The following is a 25602-nucleotide window of genomic DNA, read 5'->3' on the forward strand; positions in this document are numbered from 1 at the left end:
TGAGCAGTTCCCTCCTCTGTAAAATGGGACCACAGTGTGTTCTTCACGTGGGAATACGCAGGGCTCTACAGACTTCAGTCTGATGACAAAGACAGGAATGATGAGGGTGGAATCTAGGAGCAGTGGACTGGTACCTTGGCTGACGTGGCGTCCATCCCATGTCCCAACAATCTGGGGTGTTATAAGGCCCCAAAGGCAGAGCAGAAGAGTGGAGGGGATGTTTCCAGGAAAGGGAAGATGAACGAGCCCAGTGACCTTGTTGCCAGTGTCAAAAGAGGGCCAAGGGGTGAGGTGGGCACTATTTTCAGGGTCAGATGGGTAGGCACTGAAGTTTCTGACAGGTATACTGCTGAGGTGTGACAGACAGGGGTGTGGTGGGTGGAGGGGCTCTGCTGAGGAAGCCAGAAGAGAAAGAGCATGATGTTCACCTCCAGGAGTGAGCAAAGAGCGGAGCCGTAGGGGTTGTCAAGGGACCTGAAGACGCCCCTTGGAAGATCATGGAATCTTCTGGGGTGTACATAGGGACTGGCTGTCCCTTCTCCCTTGGTGCCCTCTTTCTCTAGGCCTGGGCTCAGGTGGGCTCCTGACACCTGCCCAAACCTAAACCCAAACTCAACATGGAGGAACAGAAGAGGCTGGGGTTTGGTGATTTCTGAAATGCCACCAGCTGGTGATGGTGGAGAGGGAGGAACCTTGGCAGTGGCCTGTTTCTGATGCACGGGGCTCAGCCTTAGGAACTGTACCAGTTTCGGGGGTGCTCTCTGGTCTCCGAGCTCCTTGGAGGGAGTGGGGAGCAGTGATTTGAATATGCTGCTCACTGGGTTTGCCCTGAGAGAGTCAGCAAGGCCTGAGAGGAGTCAGAATTGCATTGAAGACATCACTGATAGGGAGAGCTATGGGTCACAGGAGCAAAGTCAGGTTATGAGAGGAGCAAAAATAACTGGGAGCACACGTTAGGTGGAGTTTGGCCAGGGTTGGGGTGAGGGTGGCACTAAGTAACAGTGACACGGGGAAGACAGTCTGGGACTGGGGTGGGTGCCACCAGGGAGCCAGGGTGGTCAATACCCACTGCCCCCAGACACTTGTGGTAGAGGCTAGTAGGGGTCCAAGGTGTGCTGAAAATGGACAGGTCCTCCCTCCTGCCAGTAGGACTCGGCAGTGACAGTCCAGAAGAAGCAAGCTTTGAGTGTGGCTTTGGAATCAAAGACTCACTTTCCTGGATTAAGGAAAATGTAAAATGCAGATGTAAAATCCTCTACCCCTTGCCACATCCTGACCTTTAAGTTTCTTGTATCCTTTTGGAAACTTATTTGTGTATGTGTGTGCATCCTTTTCTTCGTACAGATCAAATAAGTCATGCCATGTACCTTGCTTACTTAATTTGTTGGCAACATGGAAGAACTACCTAGTTCTTTTTAATTTTTTTTTTTAATGTTTATTCATTTTTGAGAGACACAGTGGGAGCGGGGGAGAGGCAGAGAGAGGAGACAGAATCCAAAGCAGGCTCCAGACTCTGAGCTGTCAACACGGAGCCCGACGCGGGGCTTGAACTCAAGAGCTGTGAAATCATGACCTGAGGGGAAGTCGGACGCTCAACTGATTGAGCCACCCAGGCACCCCTACCTAGTTCTTTTTAAAGACTGTTTAGTTTTCTGTCTTACAGTATGTGTTGATTTAGCTAATCAGTGTCCCGTTGATACTAAGGTCATTGTTAATTTGGGGTTTTGATATAGCAGACACACTATACCCATATCTGAACATTGGGACAATTATTTCTGTAGGAAAAACCCTCAGTGTGGATTTTATGAGTCAGAACTATATGCTCTGCCCCCTATCTCTTTAAAAGGGGTTCTGCCGGGGTGCCTGGGAGGCTCAGGGGCACCTGGGTGGCTCAGCCCGTTAAGCGGCCGACTTCAGCTCAGGTCATGATCTCGCGGTCCGTGAGTTCGAGCCCCGCGACAGGCTCTGTGCTGACAGCTCAGAGCCTGGAGCCTGTTTTAGATTCTGTGTCTCCCTCTCTCTCTCTGACCCTCCCCCGTTCATGCTCTGTCTCTCTCTGTCTCAAAAATAAATAAACGTTAAAAAATTTTTTTAAAAAATAAATAAATAAATAAAATAGGTTCTGCCAGTTCACACTTGCTGATAGTGTTTGAGAATTAGAAATGATGCTGGTGACACAGAATTAGAAACGATGCTGGAGCCGTTGTGAGGATTAAATGAGATAATGCATAAAGCTTTCAGCCAGTGCCTGCCACACCAGGCTGAGAACAGGGCTTACTGCAAACTGGACCACTTTGGACAAGCCTCAAGTTAGGTGCCGGGTTGGGTTTCATTGTCAGCTTGGGGCAGGGGAGGCGTCAGGACACAGTGGTCTGACAGCTGCTGAGCTGTCCCCTTCATTCACACGTTTAAGAAATGTTTAGTGAATGCCTGACGTGTGCCAGACACTGGAGCAGAGATGGAGCAGGGAAGCAGACAGGCATGGCTCTGACCCTCTGGAGAGGGTGGGAGTCTCCGTGCCTTGTGCTAAATACTACCTGCATAGGACGCTGCTACTCGCAGTCCCCTCTGACTAGGTCTTTCTCTCCCCTGCCCCTGCCTTGCCCCCAGTGTACGTGGTGGAACGGGAAAGGAAGATGGACGTGGACACCGGGTGTCAGGCAGCCCTGGCCGCGTGTTGGACTGCTCTGTGCTGCTGCTGCCTCCTGGACAACTTGAATTGAGCAGTTGGGACCCAAGTGCTCCCTCCAGGCCCACTGCCTTGTTACTGGAATAAACAATTAGTGCTGCACCACTTCCATTTTTTCTTTCTTTTAAAAGTACCTAACCTACAGTCTTACATTTTAGCACCTATGACAGGTGTGAAGTGGCATCTTACTGTCTTTTTAACATAGTGACTCAGTAGTTCTATTCACTGTGTAGTGCTCACCACAATAAGTACAGTCACCAGATGTCACTGTATAACATTAATATGCTGTCACTGACTGTATTCCCTATGCTGTATTTTTCATCTCTGCCACTAACTTATAACTGGAAGTTTGTACCTCTTAATCCTTTTATCTCTTTCACGCATCCTCCCCACCCACCTCCCCTCCTGCAACCAGCGCTTCTCTCTAAGACTGTTTATTTAAATCTACATCCAAGTTGAAATCATCTGGTATTTGTCTTTATCTGACTTATTTCACTTATCGTAATACTGAGTCCATCCATGTTGTCACAAATAACAAGACCTCGTTCTTTTACATGGCTCAGTAATGCTCCGCTGTGTGTATGTACGTGAGTATACGTGTCTCTGGGGGGGGGGTGTTTTTACATGTGCCACATCATCTTTATCCATTCATCTACAGATGGGCACTTGGGCTGCTCCCATGTCTTGGTTACCGCAAATAATGCCACAATAAACATAGTTCAATTAGTGTTTTTGTTTTCTTTGGGTAAGTACCCAGTGGGAGAAGTACTGGGTCATATGGTAATTCTATTGTTAATTTTTTAAAGACCTCCATACTGTTTTTCACAGTGGCTGCACCAGTTTGCATTTCCACCAGCAATGCACAAGAGTTGCATTTTCTTTGTTTTAAAGATTTTTAAGCATTGTCCACACCCATTGTGGAGCTCAAACTCACAGCCCTGAGATCAAGAGTCTCTCAACTCCACTGAGCCAGCCAAGAACCCCAAGCGTTCCGTTTTCTTCACATCTTTGCCAGTGCTTGTTGTTTCTTGTTTTGGGGGATGATCACCATATTGACAGGTATAAAGTGGTACGTCATTGTGGTTTTCATTTGTATTTGCCTGATAATTAGTGATGTTGAGCATCTTCTTATCTGTCCATTGGCCATCTGTACATCTTCTTTGTACAAATGTCTATTTAGGTCCTCTGCCCATTTTTTTTTTAAATTTTTTTTAACGTTTATTTATTTTTGAGACAGAGACAGAGCATGAACAGGGGAGGGGCAGAGAGAGAGGGAGACACAGAATCCAAAACAGGCTCCAGGCTCTGAGCTGTCAGCACAGAGCCCGACGCGGGGCTTGAACTCACAGACCGTGAGATCATGACCTGAGCCGAAGTCGGACGCTTAACCGACTGAGCCACCCAGGCGCCCCATCCTCTGCCCATTTTTAATAGAGTTAATTATTTTTTGGGTGTTGAGTTGTATGGGTTCTTTGTAGCTTTTTGGTGTTAACCCCTTTTGGGATATGTCACTTGCGAATATCTTCTCCCATTCAGTAGGCTGCTTTGCCATTTGGTTGATGATTTCCTTTGCTGTGCAAAAGCATTTTCTTTTAATGTGATCCCAGTAGTTTAATTTTGCTTTTGTTTCTCTTGCCTCAGGAGAAATATCCAGAAAAATGTTGTTAAGGCTGATGCCAAAGATTACTGCCTGTGTTTTCTTGTAGTTTATGGCTTTAGGTTTTTAATCCATTTTGAGTTTATTCTTGTGTATGGTGTAAGAAAGTGATCAGTTTCATTCTTCTGCATGTAGCTGTCCAATGTTCCCAGCACCATTTATCAAAGAGAATGTCTTTTCTCCATTGTGTATTCTTGCCTCCTTTGTCATAAATTAATTGACCATATAAGCGTGGGTTTTTCTAGGTTCTCTATTCTGCCCCACTAATCTGTGTCTAATTTATATGCTAATACCATATAGTTTTTTAAAAACTGAAATATAGTTAAAACGCAGTCTCAGGTGTACAGTAGTGATTTTAGAAGTATATACATTATGTTTTGCTCACCACAAGTGTAGCTACCATCTGTCCCCATACAACAGTGTTACAATGCCATTGACCATATTCTCTCTGCTGTGCCTTTCACCCATAACTTATTTCATAATTAGAAGCCTGCATCTCCCACAACCCTTCACCCATTTGCCCATCCCTCATTTCCTCACTCACTCTGGCAGCAGTTTGTTCCCCTGTATTTATGGATTTGTTCTTAATTTATGTTTTGTGTTTTAGACTCCACATATAAGTGAAGTCATATGGTATCATCTATCTCCATCTGACTTATTTCACTTAGCAGAGTACCCTCTAGGTCCATCCATGTTGTTGCAAATGACTAGATCTCATCCTTTTTTTTGTGGCTAAATGTATATACACACACACACACACACGTACATACAAATATATGTATGTATATAGGGATATATATAAAATATCCATCCCATATCTTCTTTATCCACTCATCTATTGATGGACAGTTGGGACTGCTTCCATCTTGGCTATTATAAATTATGTTGCAATAAACATAGGGGTGCATGTTATCTCTTCAAATTAGTTTTTGGTTTCTTTGGGTAGATACCCAGTGGTAACTGGATCATACTATAATTCTTTTTTTAAAGAAATTGCTTTTAAGTTTATCCATTTTTAGAGAGACAGAATGTGAGCAGGGTAGGGGCAGAGAGAATCCCAAGCAGCCCAGCTTTGCGCTGTCAGTGCAGAGCCTGATGCAGATCTCGAACCCACGAAACTGTGATACCATGACCTGAGCCTAAATCCAGAATCATATGCTTAATTGAGTCACCCAGGCACCCCTTTTTTAAGTCTTTTTGAGGAACCTCCATACTGTTGTTCACAGTGGCCGCATCAATTTACCTTCTACCAACAAGGCACAAGGATTCCATTCTTTCCACCTCCTCACCAGCATTTGTCATTTTTTGCCTTTTTGATTCTAGCTATTCTTACAGGTGTAAGGTGCTTTGTCATTGTGGGTTTTTCATTTTTCTGATGATTAGTGATGTTGAGCATTTTTTCATGTGTCTGTATGTCTTTAGGAAAATGTCTATTCAGGTCCTCTGCCCGTTTTTTTTTAATTTATTTTTTTATTAGCAAATAGTGCAACAATGATTTCAGGAGTAGATTCCTTAATGCCCCTTACCCATTTAGCCCATCCCCTCTCCCACAACCCCTCCAGTAACCCTCGTTTCTTCTCCATATTTAAGAGTCTCTTATATTTTTCCCCCGTTTTTATATTATTTTTGCTTCCCTTCCCTTGTGTTCATCTGTTTTGTCTCTTAAAGTCCTCATATGAGTGAAGTCATATATTTGTCTTTCTCTAATTTTGCTTAGCATAATACCCTCCAGTTCCATCCACATAGTTGCAAATGGCAAGATTTCATTCTTTTTGGTTGCTGAGTAATAACTCTACTGTATATATATATATATATATATATATATATATATATATATATACCACATCTTCATAACTATATATATATATACCACATCTTCATTATCCATTTATCCATTGATGGACATTTGGGCTCCTTCCATACTTGGGCTATTGCTGATAGTGCTGCTATAAACATTGGGGTGCATGTGTCCCTTCAAAACAGTATACCTGTATCCCTTGGATAAATACCTAGTAGTGCAAATTGCTGGGTCGTAGCGTAGTTCTATTTTTAATTTTTTCAGGAAGCTCCATACTGTTTTACAGAGTGGCTGCACCCAGTTTGTATTCCCACCAGCAGCGCAAAATAAGTCCTCTTTCTCCACATCCTTGCCTGGGGTGTCTGTCAGAGGGCCCGACACATAGATAACCAAGCATATGATATCCATGCTTCAGGGAGGCCCTTCTTTTCTAATACAAATCTTTTCAAAATAAACTTTACATGCAACTCTGGTATGGAAAATAGAATGGTTTGTTGATGGTTTCCTTCACTGTACAAAAGGTGGTTTTTTGGTGTGTCCCAGTACTTTAATTTTGCTTTTGTTTCTTCCCTTGCCTCAGGAGGCATACCAAAAAGAATGTTGCTAAGGCCACTGTCAAAGAGATTACTGCCTGTGTTTTCTTGTAGTTTTATGATTTCATGTCTCACATTGAGGTCTTTAATCTGTTTTGAGTTCATTTTTGTTTATGGTGTAAGGACTCGTCAGTTTCATTCTTCTGCATGTTGCTGTCCAGTTTTCTCAGCACCATTCGCTGAGGAGAATGTCTTTTTTTCATTGTATATTCTTGCCTCCTTTGTTGTAAATTAATTGACCATATACGTGTGGGTTTATATCTGAGCTCTCTATTCTGTTCCATTGATCTCTGTGTCTGTTTTTTGTGTCAGTACTATATCATTTATTTTACAGTACTATCATCATTTATATAGCTTTGTGTAGTAGATCTTGAAATCTAGGATTTTATGTCCAGCTCTGTTCTTTCTCCAGGCTGCTCTGGCTATTTGAGATCTCTGTGGTTCCATACAAATTTTAGTATTATTGTAGTTATGTGAAAAATGTTGCTGGTATTTTGATAGGGACAGCATTGGATCTGTACATTGCTTTGGATGATAAAGGCTTTTTTAAAAAGATTTAAGTAATCTCGATACCCAACATGGAGCCCAAACCTACAACCCTGAGATCAGGAGTTGCACACTCCACTGACTGAGCCAGCCAGGCACCCCTGGATAGCATGGACATTTTAACAAAAGTAATTTTTCTATTGCATGAACATGGAATATCTCTTTGTGTTGTCTTCAGTTTCTTTCATCAGTGTTTATTAGTTTTCAGAGTATAGGTCTTTCACTACCTTGCTTAGGTTTATTCCTAGGTATTTTATTCAGTATTTTACTATTTTAATTTACCTTACCTGATTACTAGTGACCTTAACATAAAAATAAAAATTTTTGGTGGTTTATAGATTCTGTGATTTTTTTTCCTATTGGTTTGTCTTATTGGTTTATAGGGAATCTCTAAATATTCCACACACTAATATTTGTCACTTTGACAGGCTTGCCAATATCTTCTCCCTATCTACCTTAGTCTTTTTTATAGTGTACTTTTCTAGTATGAAAGTTTAAGAGAAATTTTAATGTTTGCTTAGTTTTGAGAGAGAGAGAGAGAGAGAGAGAGAGACAGAGTATGAGTGGGGGGAGGGGCAGAAAGAGAGACAGAATCTGAAGCAGGCTCCAGGCTCCGAGCTGTCAGCACAGAGTCCAACGCAGGGCTAGAACTCACAGACTGCAAGAAAAAGTCGGATGCTCAACTGACTGAGCCACCCAGGTGCCCCTCTAGTATGAAAGTTTTTAAATGTCATGTTTATCAATCTTTCCCTTATGCTTTGTGTTGGGTCTTTGAAATATCGTTTTCTATTCCAAGATCACAAAGACAAGCATATTACCTTCTAATTTTTTTTCACATAGTCTTTAGTTGACTTAATTTTAGTTTTGATCATGGTGTTGGTTAGAGTTCTGGTTTTCTTCTTTTAGTTCCAACATCATTAGGTCATCCTTTCCCCACTGATCTGAAATAAGATTGGTCATATACTAAGTTCCCCTATACGAACAAGCTAGAATCAGAATGGTTGGGTCCAATAAGCATCTTTCCTACCCTTAGCACATATGTACATATACCCTTTTTTCCTCTTCAGAATTTGCTTGGCTATTCGTGGCCTTTTACTCTTTAATCTGGATTCTAGGATGAATGTGTCAATTTCTATAGAAAAGCAACATGTTTGGCTTTAATTGGAAGAGTATGTAAGTTACAGAATAATTGGGAGAAGAGTTGACATATTTATAGTACTAACTTCCTATCATAAACATGGTATCTCTCCTTTTAGTTGTTTTTATGTCCTCCAGTAAAATCGTATAATTTTCATCACATAGCTTTTGCATTGCCTTATGTTGGCTTTTAAAATTGGATTTTTTCTGAGGTACATTAGTTTTAATGGATTTTTTGGATTGTGGATGGATTCTTTTTAAGAAAATATTACATTTCTGGTGAAAATAATTTCTACACTCCAGTAGGGTCACAGATGAGAAGATTCTAACCCAGTTTTATCACAGCATTGCCTTGGGGCACTTTCTTTTCTTTTTTTTAATTTTAATTTAAGTTTTTAATTTACATCCAAGTTAGCATATAGTGCAACAATGATTTCAGGAGAAGATTCCTTAATGCTCCTTACCCATTTAGCCCATCCCTCCTCCCACAACCCACTTTATTTTTATTTTTAAATTTTTTTTTTTTTCTTAAATAATCTCTATGCCCAACTTGCGGCTCAAACTCAACCTCAAGGTCATTAGTCACATGCTCTACCAACTGAGCCAGCCAGACACCCCCCACCCTGTTTGGGACACTTTAAACTGTGGGAGGAGGAGTTCTTCAATACACACCATGCATACTCCTGGGGAACCACCACCAGTCTACAAGGAGAACCATTCATTCATTCACTAAATGCTGACCATTTCCATTGTGTTAGGTAATTGACCACACAGAAGAGACCCCCTCCCTGCCATCATGGAGCTTCTTTCCATTCTAGGAAAGGAACCAGACATTAAATAATCCCCCAGGTAATACTTAATATTCTTCTTTCCTACAAAGAGAAGATACATACTGCCATGAAAACATAAGGGGGGGGGGGGGGAGTGCTTCTTGAATAGTCTGGGAGAGATCTGAAAGACAAATAGGTGTTAATAGGCAAAATGGTTGTACAAAGAGCAGGTGCAGAGGCCCAGTGGCAGGAGAGAACATGACTCATTTTGAGAAATCAGAAGAGGAAATCATCATGGCAGAAAACAGTGGGATGTTGGGGACAGATGAGAAACGGGCAAGAGCAAGACAAGGGGCTCCTAATCCCAGTTAAACATTTTAGTTTTTGTTCTGTGAGAGGTGGGAAGCCACTGAAGGGTGTTAAAGGGATGACATGACCAAACTGGCATTTTTAAGAGATCCCTTTGGCTTCCATATATAGAATGATTTGGACAGGGCATAGGTTCACATGAATGCATCTGAGATATTTAGAAGTAAAATCAAGAGGTGGTGGTGGTGGATTGGATATGGGGATTGAAGGAGAAAGGCACAGTCAGGGATGACTCCTAAGCTTCTGAGGAACTGGATGCCTAGGGTTTGTGGATGTTGGGAACAAAAGAAAGTTACTCTAATTGGGAGGAAGAAAACCATGTTGGGCTCTGAACATGTTGGGTTAGATGGAGGTGTCAAGACGTCAATGAGACATTCCAGTGGAGATGGTCAGGTAAGCAGCTGCATACCCCTGGACCTTAGAGGAGAGGTTGGGCTGGATATAGCGCCATGGAAAGCACTGGCATGTTGGTGGTAATAGGAGCTGTGGGCGTGAATGAGATCAAGGTGGGTAGGGAAAAGAGGTGGCAGTGGAGGACTGAGCTTTAAGGAAAACTAGCTTGGACCTATAGGTGTTGAAACCTACAAAGGAGTCAGATATGGAAAACCAAGAGAATGGGGTGTCCTTGAAGTAGAGAAGAATGTGTATTAAGAGAAAGGAAGTGATGAGTTACCATCAAATGTTGCTGGAAGGTCCGGTAAGGTAAGAATTCACGGATGTCCAGGGTACCTGTGGTGGCTCAGTCAGTTGAGTGTCCAGCTCTTGAACTTGGCTCAAGTCATGATCCCAGAGATGTGCGACTGAGCCCTTTGCCAGGCTCTGTGCTGAGTGTGGAGCCTGCTTGAGATTCTTAATCTCTTTCTCTCTCCCCCCTCCACCTCTGCCCATTTCCCCCCACTGGCATGTTCTCTCTCCAAAAAAAAAAACAAAAAACAAAAACCCACTTGGACTTAGTCACACTATTGTCACTGAGGGGTGGGGTGGGTTTCTCTCTAGTTCCTATTCTTTGAAGGACACCAACAAGGAAAGACAGGACTGCTAGGACCAGCGAACAGGGTTCCTTGGGTATGGAGGAAGGTGGATATTTGTGTAGGCCTGAAAAAGAGGAGTCCAGAGGTGCAAAGAACCAGGTGGGGCATGAAGGCTTGGAACCCCAGCCACACTGGAAGCAGTAAAATTTCATGCAGTAAGACATCAAGTTCTAGAAATGCCAGGCACCATGTAAGCAGGTCAGGCTACTGACAGAGGAAACCTTGCTCCTCAAGCAAATTGGGGTGTTTGTCAGAGGGTCCAACACATAGATAACCAAGCATATGACATCCATGCTTCAGGGAGGCCCTTCTTTTCTAATACAGATCTTTTTTTTTTTTCATTGCCTCCCAAGTTTGAGGAATCTAATACAGATCTTTTCAAAAGAAACGTTACAAGCAATTCTAGTATGGAAAATAGAATCTGTGCAATTGCTATTGAGGCAAGGAGGCACTTCCTGCCTTTTTATGGGATCCCAAGGACCTGAGGAATAGATTTGAAAGCCTTTGGTCTTTCCAGGTTTTCCAGTGTATTTGGCAAAGGGAGATTCAGTTTGGGTGGGTTTTGCCCTGGAATGTCCCTCTGCGATACTGCCTTGCAAATAAAATCATCAGTGTGTAACTGCTAGTATATTTGTTAAGTTCTGGTGGGTACTTGATTTAAGGATAGCATTCCATTGTATAGAGATACGATTTTATTCACCTCTTGATGGACATTTGGGTTATTTCCACTTTTTGGTAATTGCAGATTTATGTACAGGTTTTTGTATGAACATAAGATTTCATTTCTCTAAGGTAAATACCTACAAATGGAATTTCTGGATCATATGATTAAGTGTATGTTTAACTTTAAACTGCTACAGTTTTTGTGTGACCGGGTTTTCTTTTCTCAAAGGTGAATAACCAGCAGTGGAATTTCTGGATCATATGATTAAGTGTATGTTTAACTTTAAACAGCTACTATTTTTCAGAGTGGCTGTATCATTTTGCATTTCCATCAGCAATAACTGACAGTTCGAGTTGCTCTGTATCCTAGCCAGTACTTGATGGTGTATTTTTTTTTTTAAGCCATTCTCATAGGTGTATAGTGGTATTTCATTGTGGCTTTAATTTGCATTTGTTAAAAGGCTAATGATGTTTTCATGTACTTAAATGCCCTCCTTCTATCCTCTTTGGTGAAGTATTGGAGTCCTTTGGCCACTTCTAAATGGAGCTGTTTTATTACTGTGGAGTGTTTTTCGAGAGTCTTTAGATAAAGTAAATACAAGTCTTCTGTGGGATTGTATTTGCAAGTATTTTTTCCCCAGTCTGTGGCTTGTCTTTTCATCCCCTCAAGTGTCTTCCACAGAGAAAAAGGCTTTAATTTTGATGAAATCCAATTTTTCATTTTTTCTTCTTTTGTAGAGCATGCTTTTGGCATCAGGTCTGAGAAGTCTCCCTATCCCTGGTCATGAAGATTGTCTTCTGTTTTCTTCTAGTGTTTGGTTTTATGTTTTACATTTAGATCTGTGATCCATTTTGGATTCTTACATAAAATGTGAGGTTTAAAATGTTTTTCATGCTAGTTTTTTCATCATTTGTTTGAAAAGACTGTCCTTTCTCCATTGAATTGCTTTTCCATATTTGTCATAAATTGGCCATGTTTATGTGGGTCTGTTACTGTCCTCTCTCCTGTTCCCTTGATCTTTGTGTCATTCCCTTTGCTAATACCCTGTCTTGACTACTGTAGCTTGATATTCAACCTTAAGATAGTCTAACTCCTCCAACTTTGTCAAAATTGTTTTAGTTATTCTAGTTCTTTGGCCTTTCTACAAATTTTAGAATCAGTTTAAAAAAGGTGTGATGGGATTTTTTTTTTATTATTACAATTGCATTAAATCTTTAGATCGTTACAGGGCCTGATGAGTATTTAAATGAGATTGCATGGGGTGGCTTGGGTAGCTAAGTGTGTGACTCTTGATTTCACTTGAGGTCATGATCTCACACAGTTTGATAGATGGAGCCCCACATCCAACTCTTGTGCTCACAGCTTGGAGCCTGCTTGGGATGCTCTCTCTCAAAATAAACTTAAAAAAATTTTTTTAAAGGATATTGCTTGCTCTTAGGCGCTATATAACCTTTAATGACATAAGGCAGCCTCGTCCTTCATTAGCTGTGTGGTGATTATTCCAGAGTTAAAAGCCCTGGGTTATGATTGATTATAGTAGTGTCTTCTGAAGTCTGGCAGTAAATTAGGTGTGGTCTACATAATAGTGGATAGGAATGGCTAGGAAAAGACAACCAGAACATTGAAGGGCTTGGGCAGGTCAACCATCATTCACAACTTGATCTTTGTAGACCTCTTCCCCTGTTCATGCCCATGGTTCTCCTGGTCTGAGGCAGTGGTACAGACTTTTAGTGGAAGAGTGGGGTGCCAAGGAATCGGCTGTTGCTTGTGTTGTCATCCTGTTTACTCCTTCCCATTAGAGACCTTCAGTCCCCTCCCCAGTTTCTTGGCTGTCTTCAGAAAAAAGAAAAACTCAGGCTTCCCAACTCCTAGTCTTTTAAATGTGTACATCCTTTCCTCCTTGACCATCGTTTCATATTGTTTCATATCCTGTTCTTCTGTGGACCTTTGTGTCTCCATTGTCTTAATGACAGCCACAAACTCCTCCTATCTAACAGGCAAATGCTCAAATGTACTAATGAAATGTTTCCAAATATTGCACCCTCTCTGGTCTCTGAGGGGTCTTAACAGCTGAGGTGTTAGTGTCCTGCCTCCCTAGCCCCCGGGCATATACACAGCCCCTTGCCTCTTCTCTGGCCATTTCCCCTTTTCTTTGAGCAGCTGTGCTTTGCAGTGACTGCCAGTGTCCCTGCTTTTGTCTTCCTGTGATGACTTGGGGAGACACACACACACATACATACATACATACATACATCCCAATGTGAATGTGGATTGGTTGGAGGAGCCCTTGCTTGCACAGAGACCCAGAATAAGAAAACCTAGATTTCCGGTGATTTCTTCCATAGGACGTCATCTTACTGTGGCTCCTACGTAAGTCCTCTTCCCTCTTTAGCTTGATGCCAGGCCCTGGGCCAAGCACTTTATTTGCTTATGTTTTTGTCAGAAAACCTAGACTCTTAGATACTACTGCCCCCTCCCTCATTTTGCAAGTGAGAAGACTGGGACGCAGAGAACACAACCAGTCAGCGGCAGCTTCAGGATTGGAACTTGGTCATTGCCCCTCTGGAACCCATGTACACAGCCACTGTCCTTAGAGAACAGTCATCTCTCCTTGCCCACCCCCTGGAAGCACCTCCCTCTGCGCCAGCACACCCGCTTGCTGCCTGCCTGCCTGGGGAATGCAAACTCAAGTGTGAAGAAGGTCCCTGAAATCCACTCTGCCTCCTAGTCAGTCAACTGCTGACCACGTCGTTCTGAAGTAGTGGACTCAACTATCTTGGGGACACACTCTGGAACAGGGCAAGGACTAGATCTTGCTCTCCCAACACAGACCGTGGATTTTTGAGGGAGAGCAGGGCCCAAAGAAAGGCCTTTCACCCCTCCATACACAGCCACATTTCAGGTCACTTGGAGCCAGGCTTCCTATCTGATTTGAAGTGAGCCTAACTGATACGCAAAGGAGGCAGGAAGGCCGGGGGAGAGGCCATGACCTGCCTTTCATTCATTCTGTGACCTCAGTCAAGTTACTTCCCTTCTTTGAGCTCAGCATTCTTTTGCCACAAAATAACTGGCCAACCTGATCCCCAAGGATCAGTGGCCCCAGCAGGTCCAGCCCAAGGATAAGGCCACAGGAGGTGGTGGCACTGCAGTCCTACTTGTCAGACGGGCACAATGTGTCCAAATGTGGTTGTTTTTGTGGTTTATGGAAAAAAAAATTTTTATCAGGTCTGTGGTTTATGCGACTGATAGGGAGGTGGACAGGGCTAGCATGCTGGCCTGGTGACTGAGCCACAGGGGGTTGGGGGCTTGGAGGACTGGGGCTCCTTAGACCCTTGTCACTCAGAAGGTTCCATCTTGGTTTTGTCTAGCCACTGCTTCCTTCACAGGATGGTGGCAAGTGCACTTCTGAGATCTCCAAACACCCGCCTTCATGGAGGTCAGCAGGCTCTCTCACCTTGTACCAATCCACATACACACCTGGCACTCGATGCCTAAAGAATGATGGATGATGGGCTTCATGGGCACTTGGATGGCAGTCAGTAGCTACATGGGTGGGTGGGTGAACTGGTTGCAGTTGTCTCCCATACCAAACAAAGCACCTGGCGTGGGTATCCTGGAAGACTTAATTTCACAGACAGGGCTGCCAGAACTAGAGGCGCAGGAGGAGGAGGAGGCGTGAGGAGCAGAGTGGGCCAAGAGGCCTGGGGACGTCATGAGCTTAGCCCCGCAAAGACAGCTGCTATTGCAGAGCCTAAGCCAGGTCTGGCCGTACCAGACCCACATCCTGCCTGTGGAGGAAGACGAAAGTAGGCATTTTCCCAACCTTTCCTGCTTTTAACCTTGACATGCCAATGAAAACTGTACCCCCTCATTTGCCTTCACCATTTCTAATCACCCTTCACCCGTCACCATTCCCCTCAGCATACGTACCTGGGCTCTGAGAGCAGGTGGCACAGTGGTAGTGCCTTTGAGACATCTTTTCTCACCCGTGCATCCCTGTGTGCCAAGTAATAAATAATCTTGCTGCACATGCACATCCAAGGATAGGTGAAATGAGTCCTCAGCAAATTGTGTGCTTTCCTCTCTGCTGCTTACAAGGAACAGGATCCATCCTATGGCTATCTTGAGATTTTTGCTCATTGCTAAATTGCTTAAAGATTTTGGTGTGAGCAGTAGGAGGGCTCTTCTGGCATCGTCTGATACCTCCTGGGAGACTGGCTGCCTTCTGTTGGTCTAGATTCTCAAGATTGGGCAAGGGCAGCTGAGTACAGACTAAAGGCTTCCTGCCTCTGGCAAAGCCACCATCTCTGCTGAGGGCACTTCCTGGAAGCTCCAGTGGCCATGGTAGTCTCAGTGGTTGAGGAGCAGTCCTGGGTGTCCATCAGTGATGTGGGCTGTGAGGCCAGGGGGCAGCCTCCTAGTTGCTGGAGTGTTAAAAGGCCCAGACATGAGAACTCTCTGGGAGACCCCAGTCTTTTTGTTTGCTTCTCCTTATGATCTCTCCCAGGTTGGGACTGTTTACAGATGCACACACAAAAAGGGAGGGCCTAATAAGACTGTATCACCAATTCAAAGCGCTTGATTAATCATTTAAAATGTCTGGGCTGTGCCAAGAGAAGGTTTCAGATTCCAGGACAGGGGTGATTGAGGAATTGGAGCCTTTAGCTGAGAAGGCCTCTGCTCAAATTTCTTGCAGGTGTTCTCTGCCCTGGCCCTTCTGCCTGGCGCTCCACATGCCCACTGCTGCCCAGAAGTAGGTTTCTGAGTAGCACGTGAATGGCCCCACGAGGCTTGTACAATACAGTAGTCCCAAACTTGGGACTGCTGGTTGGCGAGTCTGGTGACTCTGGAAAAGACCCCAGGGCTTGGTGGGCAGGTTGTTGGACATGGGGGGCTGCAGGCATGCTTCCAAGTGTCTTCCATCTGTCTTCAACTGCTTCCGGCACCGAGTCAAGAAAGGTTGGTGGGAGACTTTCCTAGAAGCTACTCAGCTCCTTCCAAAGACACCCTGCACCCAAGACTAACCTAGGCCTTTCTGACGTATTCTGGGTCTTGGGGTCACACCTGTGTGCATGTACACTCCTCCCTGCGCATTCCACCAACCCCCTTCACTACCATCAAGCACACAGCACTTCTGCACTTGGATTCAGGTGGCAAAGCTCTGAGTAGCTGCTCCTCATTGAGGGTCATTGCCAAATGGCTATCTGGGAGTAAGAGAAGCTGGTGAGGGGAACCCCTAGGGCTAGGGCAGAGGTAGGAGTTTGGTGGCATTGGCAGGGAGATACCAAATGCAAGTGGGGAGGGTTGGCCTTTTGGCTGAGGTGAATATAAGCCAGTCCATAAGGCCCTGCCTGCATCCATCAGAAAAAGGTAGAGCCCAGCCCCTGGCCCCAGGCTGGCCCCAGGGCAGGCATATGATCTGTAAGAAGCAGCTCAATCTGAGCGGCACCTACAGGCACCAGAACCTGCCTCCCAACCTGAGCAGACTGCTGAACTGCCTGGAAGGGCAATGTTCCAGTTGGTCCAGGAGTTGCAGAGACGGTACAGTTTCTCTGTACTGTTCCTCCAGCTTCCTCTAATGTTTAACATCTTGTGTAACCATGGTGCTGCCCCCTTTTTATACCCTGCTTGCCAGTAGAGGCCAGTTGCCAGGGGGGTATGAACACCTGTGTTGGAATCGTCTTTGACACAGCTCCTGCCTGGTGACCAGCACTGTCAGTGATGCTTCAGTGCACACAAGTCCCCTGGCTTCAAGTACCCAGGGAGTTGGGCAGAGTGGGCTGCATACTAGCTGGCCAGTCATCCGGGGCAGTGTAGGAGCTCCTGGGCAGATGGGTCCACTGAGGGGCAGAGTAGGGGAAGAGCAGTAAGGCCCCCTGGGTGGGGTGGGATGGTCCTGGGGCTGACTGGGCCATGCTGCTCAGTGCAGGAGGCAGCCTCTGGACATGCAGGACCTCACACCCGCCATGTAGGTAGGGCATCTAGGAAGATACAGTTGTATGCCATTCCTGGACCACATGGGGGAGGGGTGCCAGGAGGAGCTGTGAGGCCTCAAGGGCTTTCTCCTGGGCCACTCCAACCTCCAGACCTACTCTCCACACCCTCTTCCTCCCCCTACTTTTCCAATAGTTTGGGGTCAGAGGTTCTGTCATCAGCTAATGGCAAAGAGAAGGTCAAAAGGGCTTTGGAAGACTTGGTAATCCAGGGAATAACTGACAGGGATTCTAACGTATGCACCAGCACCAACTGCCCCACCTGAGGTTGACACAGCCCTTTGGTTTGAAGTGTTCTGTCCTGTAGCCAGATTGATTTCTTCCCTCTATAAACACTGTGAGTATTGCCCCAGGTTTTGGAGCTTGTCATATGAAAGAAGGCTTGGCAAGGACAAACTTGACTAAACTGAAGGAGAAAGGTGTTAGAGGAAGCAAGTCCGGGACATTTATTTCCCTGATGAAGCTCTGTGGTAAAACAGGAGTAGGCACAGGGCCAAGGAAAAGCAGTGAGGAAGACAGGTGTCCCAATACCTGTATCACAGGTTTGTGAACACTGAGTGGTACTGTATACAGAAGGCCCTTGGCACAGGTCCCAGCACAATTGTGATCTCAACAAATGGTAGTTTAAGAGAGGCTGCAGGACCTCTCACATGGCAACTGGGCTGGGTCTCAGGACTGCATTAAGCAGACTGGTTGTAAAATTGGCAGGAGAGAGGGTCCTTCTGTCCCCAGGCAGCAGAGCCAGCCCTCCAGCAGGGACAATAAATGGTAAGGAATTATTCCAGGGTGTCTGCACCTAGTTGTGTTGTTTCCCTGTCGGAAGCTGCCCACTGCAGGATCAGGGGAGGCCGGGGACTTGGGTCAGGTCATCTAGGCAGACAGCAGGTGAAAGCCGTTGCCTAGGACTTTCCTGCCGAGGTGACCCCCTGGTCCGGACTGCCCAGGCCTTTCATGGGTGGGGTGGGCTCTGACTGGTTGTGAAGACCGTCCTCGAGCCCATTCAGTCCTGTGCTTATCCTGGCTTGCCAGAGGCCTGGGTTCAGACCCTGTGCCTGCCTGAGGTGATGTGTGCTTGAACAAGAGACTTTTCTAAGCCTTGTGTTTCTTACTGGTGAAATAGGAATGATGGTATTATCTATAGTCAGGTACTACTGTTAAGACTAAATCAGGTAATGCACCTTATAAATGGGCTGTCTTCTCTTTCACTAGGCTTTCCCCGGGGCTGGGTGTTGTCTGCCAGACCTTAGAACAGTGTTGCTTGTGTTGCTGAGCCAGGTCAGATGAAAGCAGCTGACCTGAAAGTTGTGCCACAGGAGAAACAGAGGCCTGTGGATGGCACCGCCTCAATGGGACAGCTTGGAAAAGCTCAGTACTGGGGCTCCTGGGTGGCTCAGTCAGTTAGGCATCTGACTCTTGATTTCAGTTCAGGTCATGATCTCATGGTTTGGGAGTTCGAGCCCCGCATCCAGCTCTGTGCTACCAGCTTGGGATTCTCTCTCCCTCTCTCTCAAAATAAACATTAAAAAAAACAAAACAAAAAAAACCTCACTACTGACCTGGAGTATTGTAGCTACTATGCCAGGCTCCAAGGAGAGGACTGGCCAAGAGAGGAGGCATAAAAATAAACAAAAATAGAACTGAAAGAAGATTGCCAAAGGACCAACTTAATTTGTAAGATTCGTTAACTTTGAAAAAGTTTAAAATCCTCACTGCTTATAAATGAGTTTTGCGGTGGCTGCGGTTTTGAGATTTTCCTACAAGTGGCCACAGATCCTCTGAGGCCAAGGCTGACCATCAGCCATCTTAAGTATGTGCTTACAGGAAGAGAGGGTGATGTCGGCTACAAGTCTGCTGACTGGTAAAGGGTGGTTGGGGTCCTTCAAGACCTGTGAGTTTGTTTAGCATGCAAATTTCTTAATAGAGCACTGAGCCCTGACAGGGCTCAGATTTCCAACCCCATTCTGAGAAAATCCCTCACACTTGACCAGGTCTTTACCCCTGCCTCCTCCTGCTCTGTGTGAAAGTTAAGAGGCTGGGGGACATTCTGATAGCACTGCCCAGGTTTGAGAGATGAGGATTCTGGGTTATTCTTTTAAGGCCTGCAGTTCCTTTTTAGGTGATTTTTTGGGGAAATGGCGTAGCCATATCTTAGGCACAGGACATAGTGCTGCCTGGTTTATAAACCGAGCAGGGTTAGCCAACTCTGGCTGGACAGTAATGGACACTTCTTATTGCTCTGGCTGCCTTGCTGTGAGGCCACTTTGTTGGTTCCCTAGTACCTGTCCCTACGGGGATAAAAGTCTTTATGAAGAGGAGAAGGAGACAAAGTAGCTGAGGAACTAAGCCACCCTTCCTCCAGTCATCTGGTCTGGTCAGCACTGGCTCTGTAGGGCTTGTGCCAGTTCAGTCTCACCCTCTCTCTACTTCCCCTCCAGTGTATGTGGTGGAAGACCAAAGACGGGATGACCTGGGCCCATCCACCTGCCTCACAGCCTGCTGGACTGCACTCTGTTGCTGCTGTCTCTGGGACATGCTCACTTGACCTGACCAGCCCTCCGGTCCTGCCAGCTCTGCCACCGCCTTCAACAGGTGTGCCTGCCCCATCTCTTCTGATTGCTGAAATAAATGAAAATGACTAGCTCTGCACAGACATTTCTACCTTCAACACAGTGGGATTCTAGATTATTAGCAGGGGTTGCACTGCTGTTTAATTCAGTGACTTTATCTTTTTAATGTTCAAAATGCATTTCTTATTGGCCTTTCACAAATGTGCTAAATGACTTTTATTTTTTTGGCCAAAGGCTTAGTTATAAAATATATATTTATAATTTTAAAATTATACATTCAAGGTAGTGACATGATGTAATCACACTGAATGATTTCTCTGCTGACACCCTGTATGTTTCAATAAATTGGTCTAAACCTCGACCATCTGAATTATTCCAGACAGGATACAAGCCCTGGGTTTGTACCCCAGGAGGGGTCTATTTGCCTTTTTATTCCACTGTGGGTAGGTGCTATTAGGAAGACAGGTTCTCACCAGGCTAGCATTTTCTCCCTGGTCCTGCTCAAGAGATAAGCTCACCAAACTGTTATGTGCTTGTACCCAGAGCCTAGGAAAAGGACCTCTCGGTAACTATGGGCTGCTCCATAGGCCTTCTTTGCTGCTGTCACACGCCTCCCTCTACACACACACCCACATCCACACCCACATCCATCTCAGCTTTGGCCACAGGGTGGCGCTGAGCCGCCATAACAGCAAGTCAATATCCGTCAGCTGCCCCTGAGAGGCTACAGCTGACAGATCTCGGCCTGCCCACCTGCACTCTGAAGCAGTGGCAGTGAGGTGCTCATAAATATTTAACTACCAGTTGTCTTTAAAACCATATTTTGTCCATCACCTGATTACTGTGGAGTAAATGATCCCACAATAGCTGATTTCAAGCTACCAACTTGATGTGGAGTTGGGAAGAAAAGCGCAGGAATACACCAATTTCCATCATCCAGCTGCGATAGACTGTTAACCTCAGAAACAGATAATGGCCAGATTTAGTAATTAGGAAGGGACAAGTCTGAATATTTATTACCCTTGTTTTAAATAGGATTACATATTTACATAACTTGATTTTTAATAATTGGCTCTCCAGAGCCAGTACAAGCCAGCTCCAGCACACCACTGCCCCTAAGCCTCTAGGAGGCCTTAGGATTGTACTGTCCACCGGAAGACAGCCTGACTGCATTTTCGTATGGAACATGTGGGAGGAAACAGGGAAGGAATCTTTAGGCAGAATGCCACCAAGGTTCACTTAAATTCAGTTATACCCTGGTCTCCCTTCTTCCTGATCTGCATGGAAGCTCAGAAGTAGGATTTACTCAAAGGAACAGAAAGGAAAAAAAAGAACCAGGAAAGGCTTCAATGCGAAAGGAACAGAGCCAATGCTCTGGAGGGGGACAGGTCAGGGAGGAGCCGAGGTTGAAAGCCTCTGGCCCTCAGTTCTCAAGAAAGGCAGACTTAGAGTGGGTGGGGGGAACAGATGCCTTTTATTGGTCTAACCAGCGTAACTAGTAGGTTTGGGCAGAGCTCCCCTATCTGTCCTGGCCCCCATCTTTCCTGGGTGTTCGTGACTCACGCCAGGGGAGAAGAATGTCGGGCAGGGGTGGCAGGCAGAGCCAGGATCGAAAAGGGGATCAGGGTGAAGTAGAAAACACAGGGTTACCAGATCACTCAAATACAAAGTCCATCAGGGCAGAAGAGAGGATGTTTCCCCACATGGGCCCCTCTGCCCTTGCCAGGAGTAGAAGGGGGCAGGAAGCTTTCACTAGAGGTTTCCTACTGTGCCCTTCGTGCCATCAGCATCTCCCGGATGTTGTCCTCAGCTTCCTTCACACTCCGCTCCAGGTAGGATTTTTTCTGCTGCAGTATGACAAAGAAACCAGGGTTAGGGGGTATGGGCCAGGCTGGCAGATGCAGCGTTTCTGCCCAATGGTAATGGCTTCTCCTCTGTGAACAGTGACTTCCACTAGCATGTTGTCTCCTGGGGGCCTGGTACAAACACACCTGCCCAGAGTGCTCCCCTCATCCCGCCCACAGACATGAGGGAGGGAGGGGCAAGTTATTTGGTGCAGGAAGCAGAAATGCTCAGTGGAAGGCAGCTGCACTCTTCCCCCAGAAGGAAGTGAACTCAAAACAGGCGTCTCAGTACATGAAGTTATACCAGACAGACAAAGGCCAGGAAATTCCAGGACAAAGCTCCGGCCGCATAACAGACTGTCTCTCAAGGTTTTCCATAGCTCAGGCCAGGCGCCTGTAGCTGCCACTGCTGCAGAATGGACTGGGCACCCTCCGTTCTGTCCAGTCAGAGGGCAGGCTGCACGAGTGCTAAGTTGTATCACACGTCTCATCGAGGCAGATGAGTCAGGATGAAATCTGCTTTTCTAATGAAACCGCTGCCTGCCAGGAATCCAGGACAGTGACACACTGAGTAAAACAGACCTTTTGGACGTTCACCTCCCTACCCCATCTGGGTCCTAAATTAAAAATCTCAACTTAGACAAAGAACTTAAACTACTTTCAGGAGCCACATCTGGGCCAGGATTACAAAAGATTAGTCAAAGGAAATGATGTCTGTACATTATTTGCCCTGTGGTCACCCCAAAAATATGGTGGCTTCACCACTGGTCCCTCCCCTGGGGACATACTTGTGGTTGCATTCTCACTTGACATGAAATGAGGCTCCCTTTTTCAGAAATACTCAAAATAATCCCCTAAGGGTGCATGTGACTAAGCCACACTGGAGTCAGTAATGCAAAGCCCTGACCCAGACAGCTTAGATGCATCCAGTGCCCTTCTCTCATTCACCCCTACACCCTAGCAGCTGTGGATTCACTTTGACCGTTCAAGTGCCCATATGACCTGGGAAAGACTGAGCCAGAGAACAAGTGAGCAGCCTGGCCTGACAGGCCTTCTTTGGGAACTGATGCCCAACCAAACCACCGCGGCAGGAAAATCAAAATGAAGGCCTCTGGGGCTTGAGGCCTTCACCATTAAAATCTCTGATGCCCCTCTACATATCCTTCTAACTTCTCCCACTCTCTGTCCAGATATTTATTAAATGCAACAGGGGACTTTTTCCTATAGGTTCCAATGCTGTGGCATCTTTATCAGTTCTTATCTGAGCCTCTAATTCCCGTCTGGCTTCTCCTAACTTGAAATCTCCTGAAGGCTAGAAAGAGCCATATCTCTCTACTCCTCTCTCATTTGTCCAACTTGCACACCATTCATTCCTTACCAAACAACAGGAGCTCCATAAAACTCACAGTGGCCACAGATGTACGCTGGTGCTAAGGAATTTATTATCAGTGTGATATCAGAATGGGAACTCAAAGTTCCTTTGATAAACAATCCCTAGACTTTACATGTGGTGACTTAAAGAGGGAAATACTAATAACTCCTGACACACCACTGAAGAATGTACACGTACTGGGTGTTGCACAGAAGGGGAGCAGGAGCTAAATAGTGAGGGCCATGTACCATCTGGGCACCTTCCCAGCCCTGTGGAAATCTAAGGAAAAGGCCAGTGGGGCAAGCGGGGTTGTGCTCCCACAGCATCAGCTGATGCCCAGGGACCCATCAGGTCTGCTGCATTCTATCTCCATCAACTCGCTGCCCAGCTGGCAAAAGTTCAGCCAGAACTTTTCTACCTACTGTACAGGCCTCTGGACAAATTCAGGTTAAAATTCTTATCTTTAAAATTCATCATTCTATGTCTCTTCCATCTTCCACTTACAGTTCTATGATTTTTTTTTCAGGATTTTTACCACTTTATAACCTAAAGTCTTCAAGTTTCAAAAAAATAACGCAAAATAAACTTGTCTATGTTGAAATCTTTAATTACGTAAATAAACTTTTTGCACATTAAATTTTTTATTTCGGGGGCACCTGGGTGGCTCTGTATGTTAAGTGTCTGACTCTTGGTTTCGGCTCAGGTCATGATCTCATGGCTCGTAGGATCAAGGCCCATGAGGATCCTACGGGATCCTGATCCTAGGATCAGGATCGGGTTGTGCACTGACAGCAAGAGCCTGCTAGGGACTAACTCTCTCTCTCTCTCTCTCTCTCTCTCTCTCTGCCCCTCCTCTGCTCATGCTCATGCTCGCTCGCTTGCTTGCTCTCTCAAAATAAAACTTATTTTAAGAATTTAAAAAATAAATACAATTTTTATTTCATCCTACCAGATGGGTCACCCCTAACACAGAGGGAACTGTTTTCTAACTTTTTCAGTAGTTTCTGTCTCATCCTTAAAGATACCTAAGCCAAGAAGACCTTCACAATCAAACCTGAATCAGAGTATGTGATGTGTGTTGAATTGTCTCACAAAAAGATACATTAAAGCCCTAACCCCCAGGACCCATGGATGTGGCCTTATTTGGAAATAGGGTCTTTGCAGGGATAACCACATTAAAATGAGGTCATACTGAATTAGGGTGGGCCCTAAATCCAATAATTAGTGTCCTTATAAGGCCACATGAAGACAAAAGGGACACAGACCGAATGCCATTCCTTGATGGAGGCAGAAAGGAAAGGATGTATCTATAACCCAAGAAGGGTCGGCAACAGAAGCTATGAAGAGGAAGGAAAGATTCTTCTCCAGAGGCTTCAGAAGGAGGGTGACCCCACACCACCTTGATTTTGGACTTCTAGCTTCCAGAACTTGTGAGAGAATAATTTTCTATTGTTTTAAACCACCCAGTTTATGGGGCGCCTGGGTGGCTCAGTCAGTTAAGCCTGTGACTCTTAGTTTAGGCTCAGATCATGATCTCACGGTTTGTGGGTTCAGGCCCTGCACTGGGCTCTGTGCTGACAGTGCAGAGCCTGCTTTGAATTTGCTATCTGTTCCTCCCCACTCATGTGCACACTCACTCTCTAAATAAATAAACTTTAAAAAATAAACCACCCAGTTTGTAGTAATTTGTGAAGAAGCCCCAGGAAACCATGAAATGAGGGATGCCCCAGAGAACAAGTCTACCCAAAGTTCTTATGTACTCACACCTTCTGACCACACTGAATCATAGAGGCCTGGGTAAGAATTTCTAAAAGTATGTCGGGACCTGTACTTCTCCCAAAAAAATTGTGGTAGAAATGATCCAAATAAAAATGAGACAGAAAGGACGCAAAACCTTAAGGAAACTGATTAAGTCAAAAATTTTTCTTTCTTAAATTTCTACACCTTCTTCCTAAAACTCACCAAACCAGAAATTTTGTGGACCCCAGTCTCCCCCACTTCTATAGATGACAACTCCATTCTTGCAAATGCTCAAAACCTTTGGTGTCACCTTTGAATCTTCCTTCTTTCACATCTGACATCAACCAACAAATCCTATGAGCACTATCTCAAAATGTATCCATAATCTGACCTTAATAAATAACCTCCTAAGTGGTCTCCCAAGTTGATTTTGAGAGAGAGTGCGCACGACCATACACGCGTGAGCAGGGAAGGGATGGGGGGGGGTGCAGATCTTAAGCAGACTCCACGCTCAGCTCGGAGCCCAGTGTGGGGTCCGATCTCATAAACCACAAGATCGTGACCTAAACCTAAATCAAGAGTTAACTATGCCCCCTTCTGCCTTCTGATCCTCTTCAGTTTCTTCACACAGTGCTGAGTCCTCTTTTAATGCTCCAATGGCTTCCTATTTCAAAGTAGAAGGCAAAGCCCTTTTGAAAAGCCATGTTTAGACTTGTTCTCAGCAGACTCTGACTTCAACTCCCTCTCACCCACTCAGCTCCAGCAACACTGGCCTCCACCTCCGACTACGCACTGCCCCTCCAACCCACCACCATGCTCCTGCTTGGCGTTT

The 25602-nt window shown here is 45.3% G+C and overlaps 2 protein-coding genes across 2 annotated transcripts in view; one reads left to right on the forward strand and one right to left on the reverse strand.

Moving 5' to 3' along the window:
- Window positions 1-20173, forward strand: part of CYSTM1 (cysteine rich transmembrane module containing 1) — a 60776-nt gene extending 40603 nt beyond the window's left edge. Inside the window, exon 3 of the mRNA XM_047085673.1 lies at window positions 19683-20173. Within this exon, the coding sequence (XP_046941629.1) occupies window positions 19683-19789 (107 nt within the window). The 3' untranslated portion in view covers window positions 19790-20173. The remainder of the gene's footprint in view (window positions 1-19682) is intronic.
- A 630-nt stretch (window positions 20174-20803) lies between these two features.
- PFDN1 (prefoldin subunit 1) overlaps window positions 20804-25602 on the reverse strand; it is a 71735-nt gene continuing 66936 nt past the window's right edge. The window contains exon 4 of the mRNA XM_047085659.1: window positions 20804-21661. Coding sequence (XP_046941615.1) covers window positions 21578-21661 — 84 coding nt within the window. The 3' untranslated portion in view covers window positions 20804-21577. The remainder of the gene's footprint in view (window positions 21662-25602) is intronic.

Source organism: Lynx rufus, unplaced genomic scaffold (genome assembly GCF_022079265.1).
Source record: "Lynx rufus isolate CCGP_SWC_20201006 ecotype Redwood Valley unplaced genomic scaffold, mLynRuf1.p SCAF_1, whole genome shotgun sequence".
Lineage (NCBI taxonomy): Eukaryota > Metazoa > Chordata > Mammalia > Carnivora > Felidae > Lynx > Lynx rufus.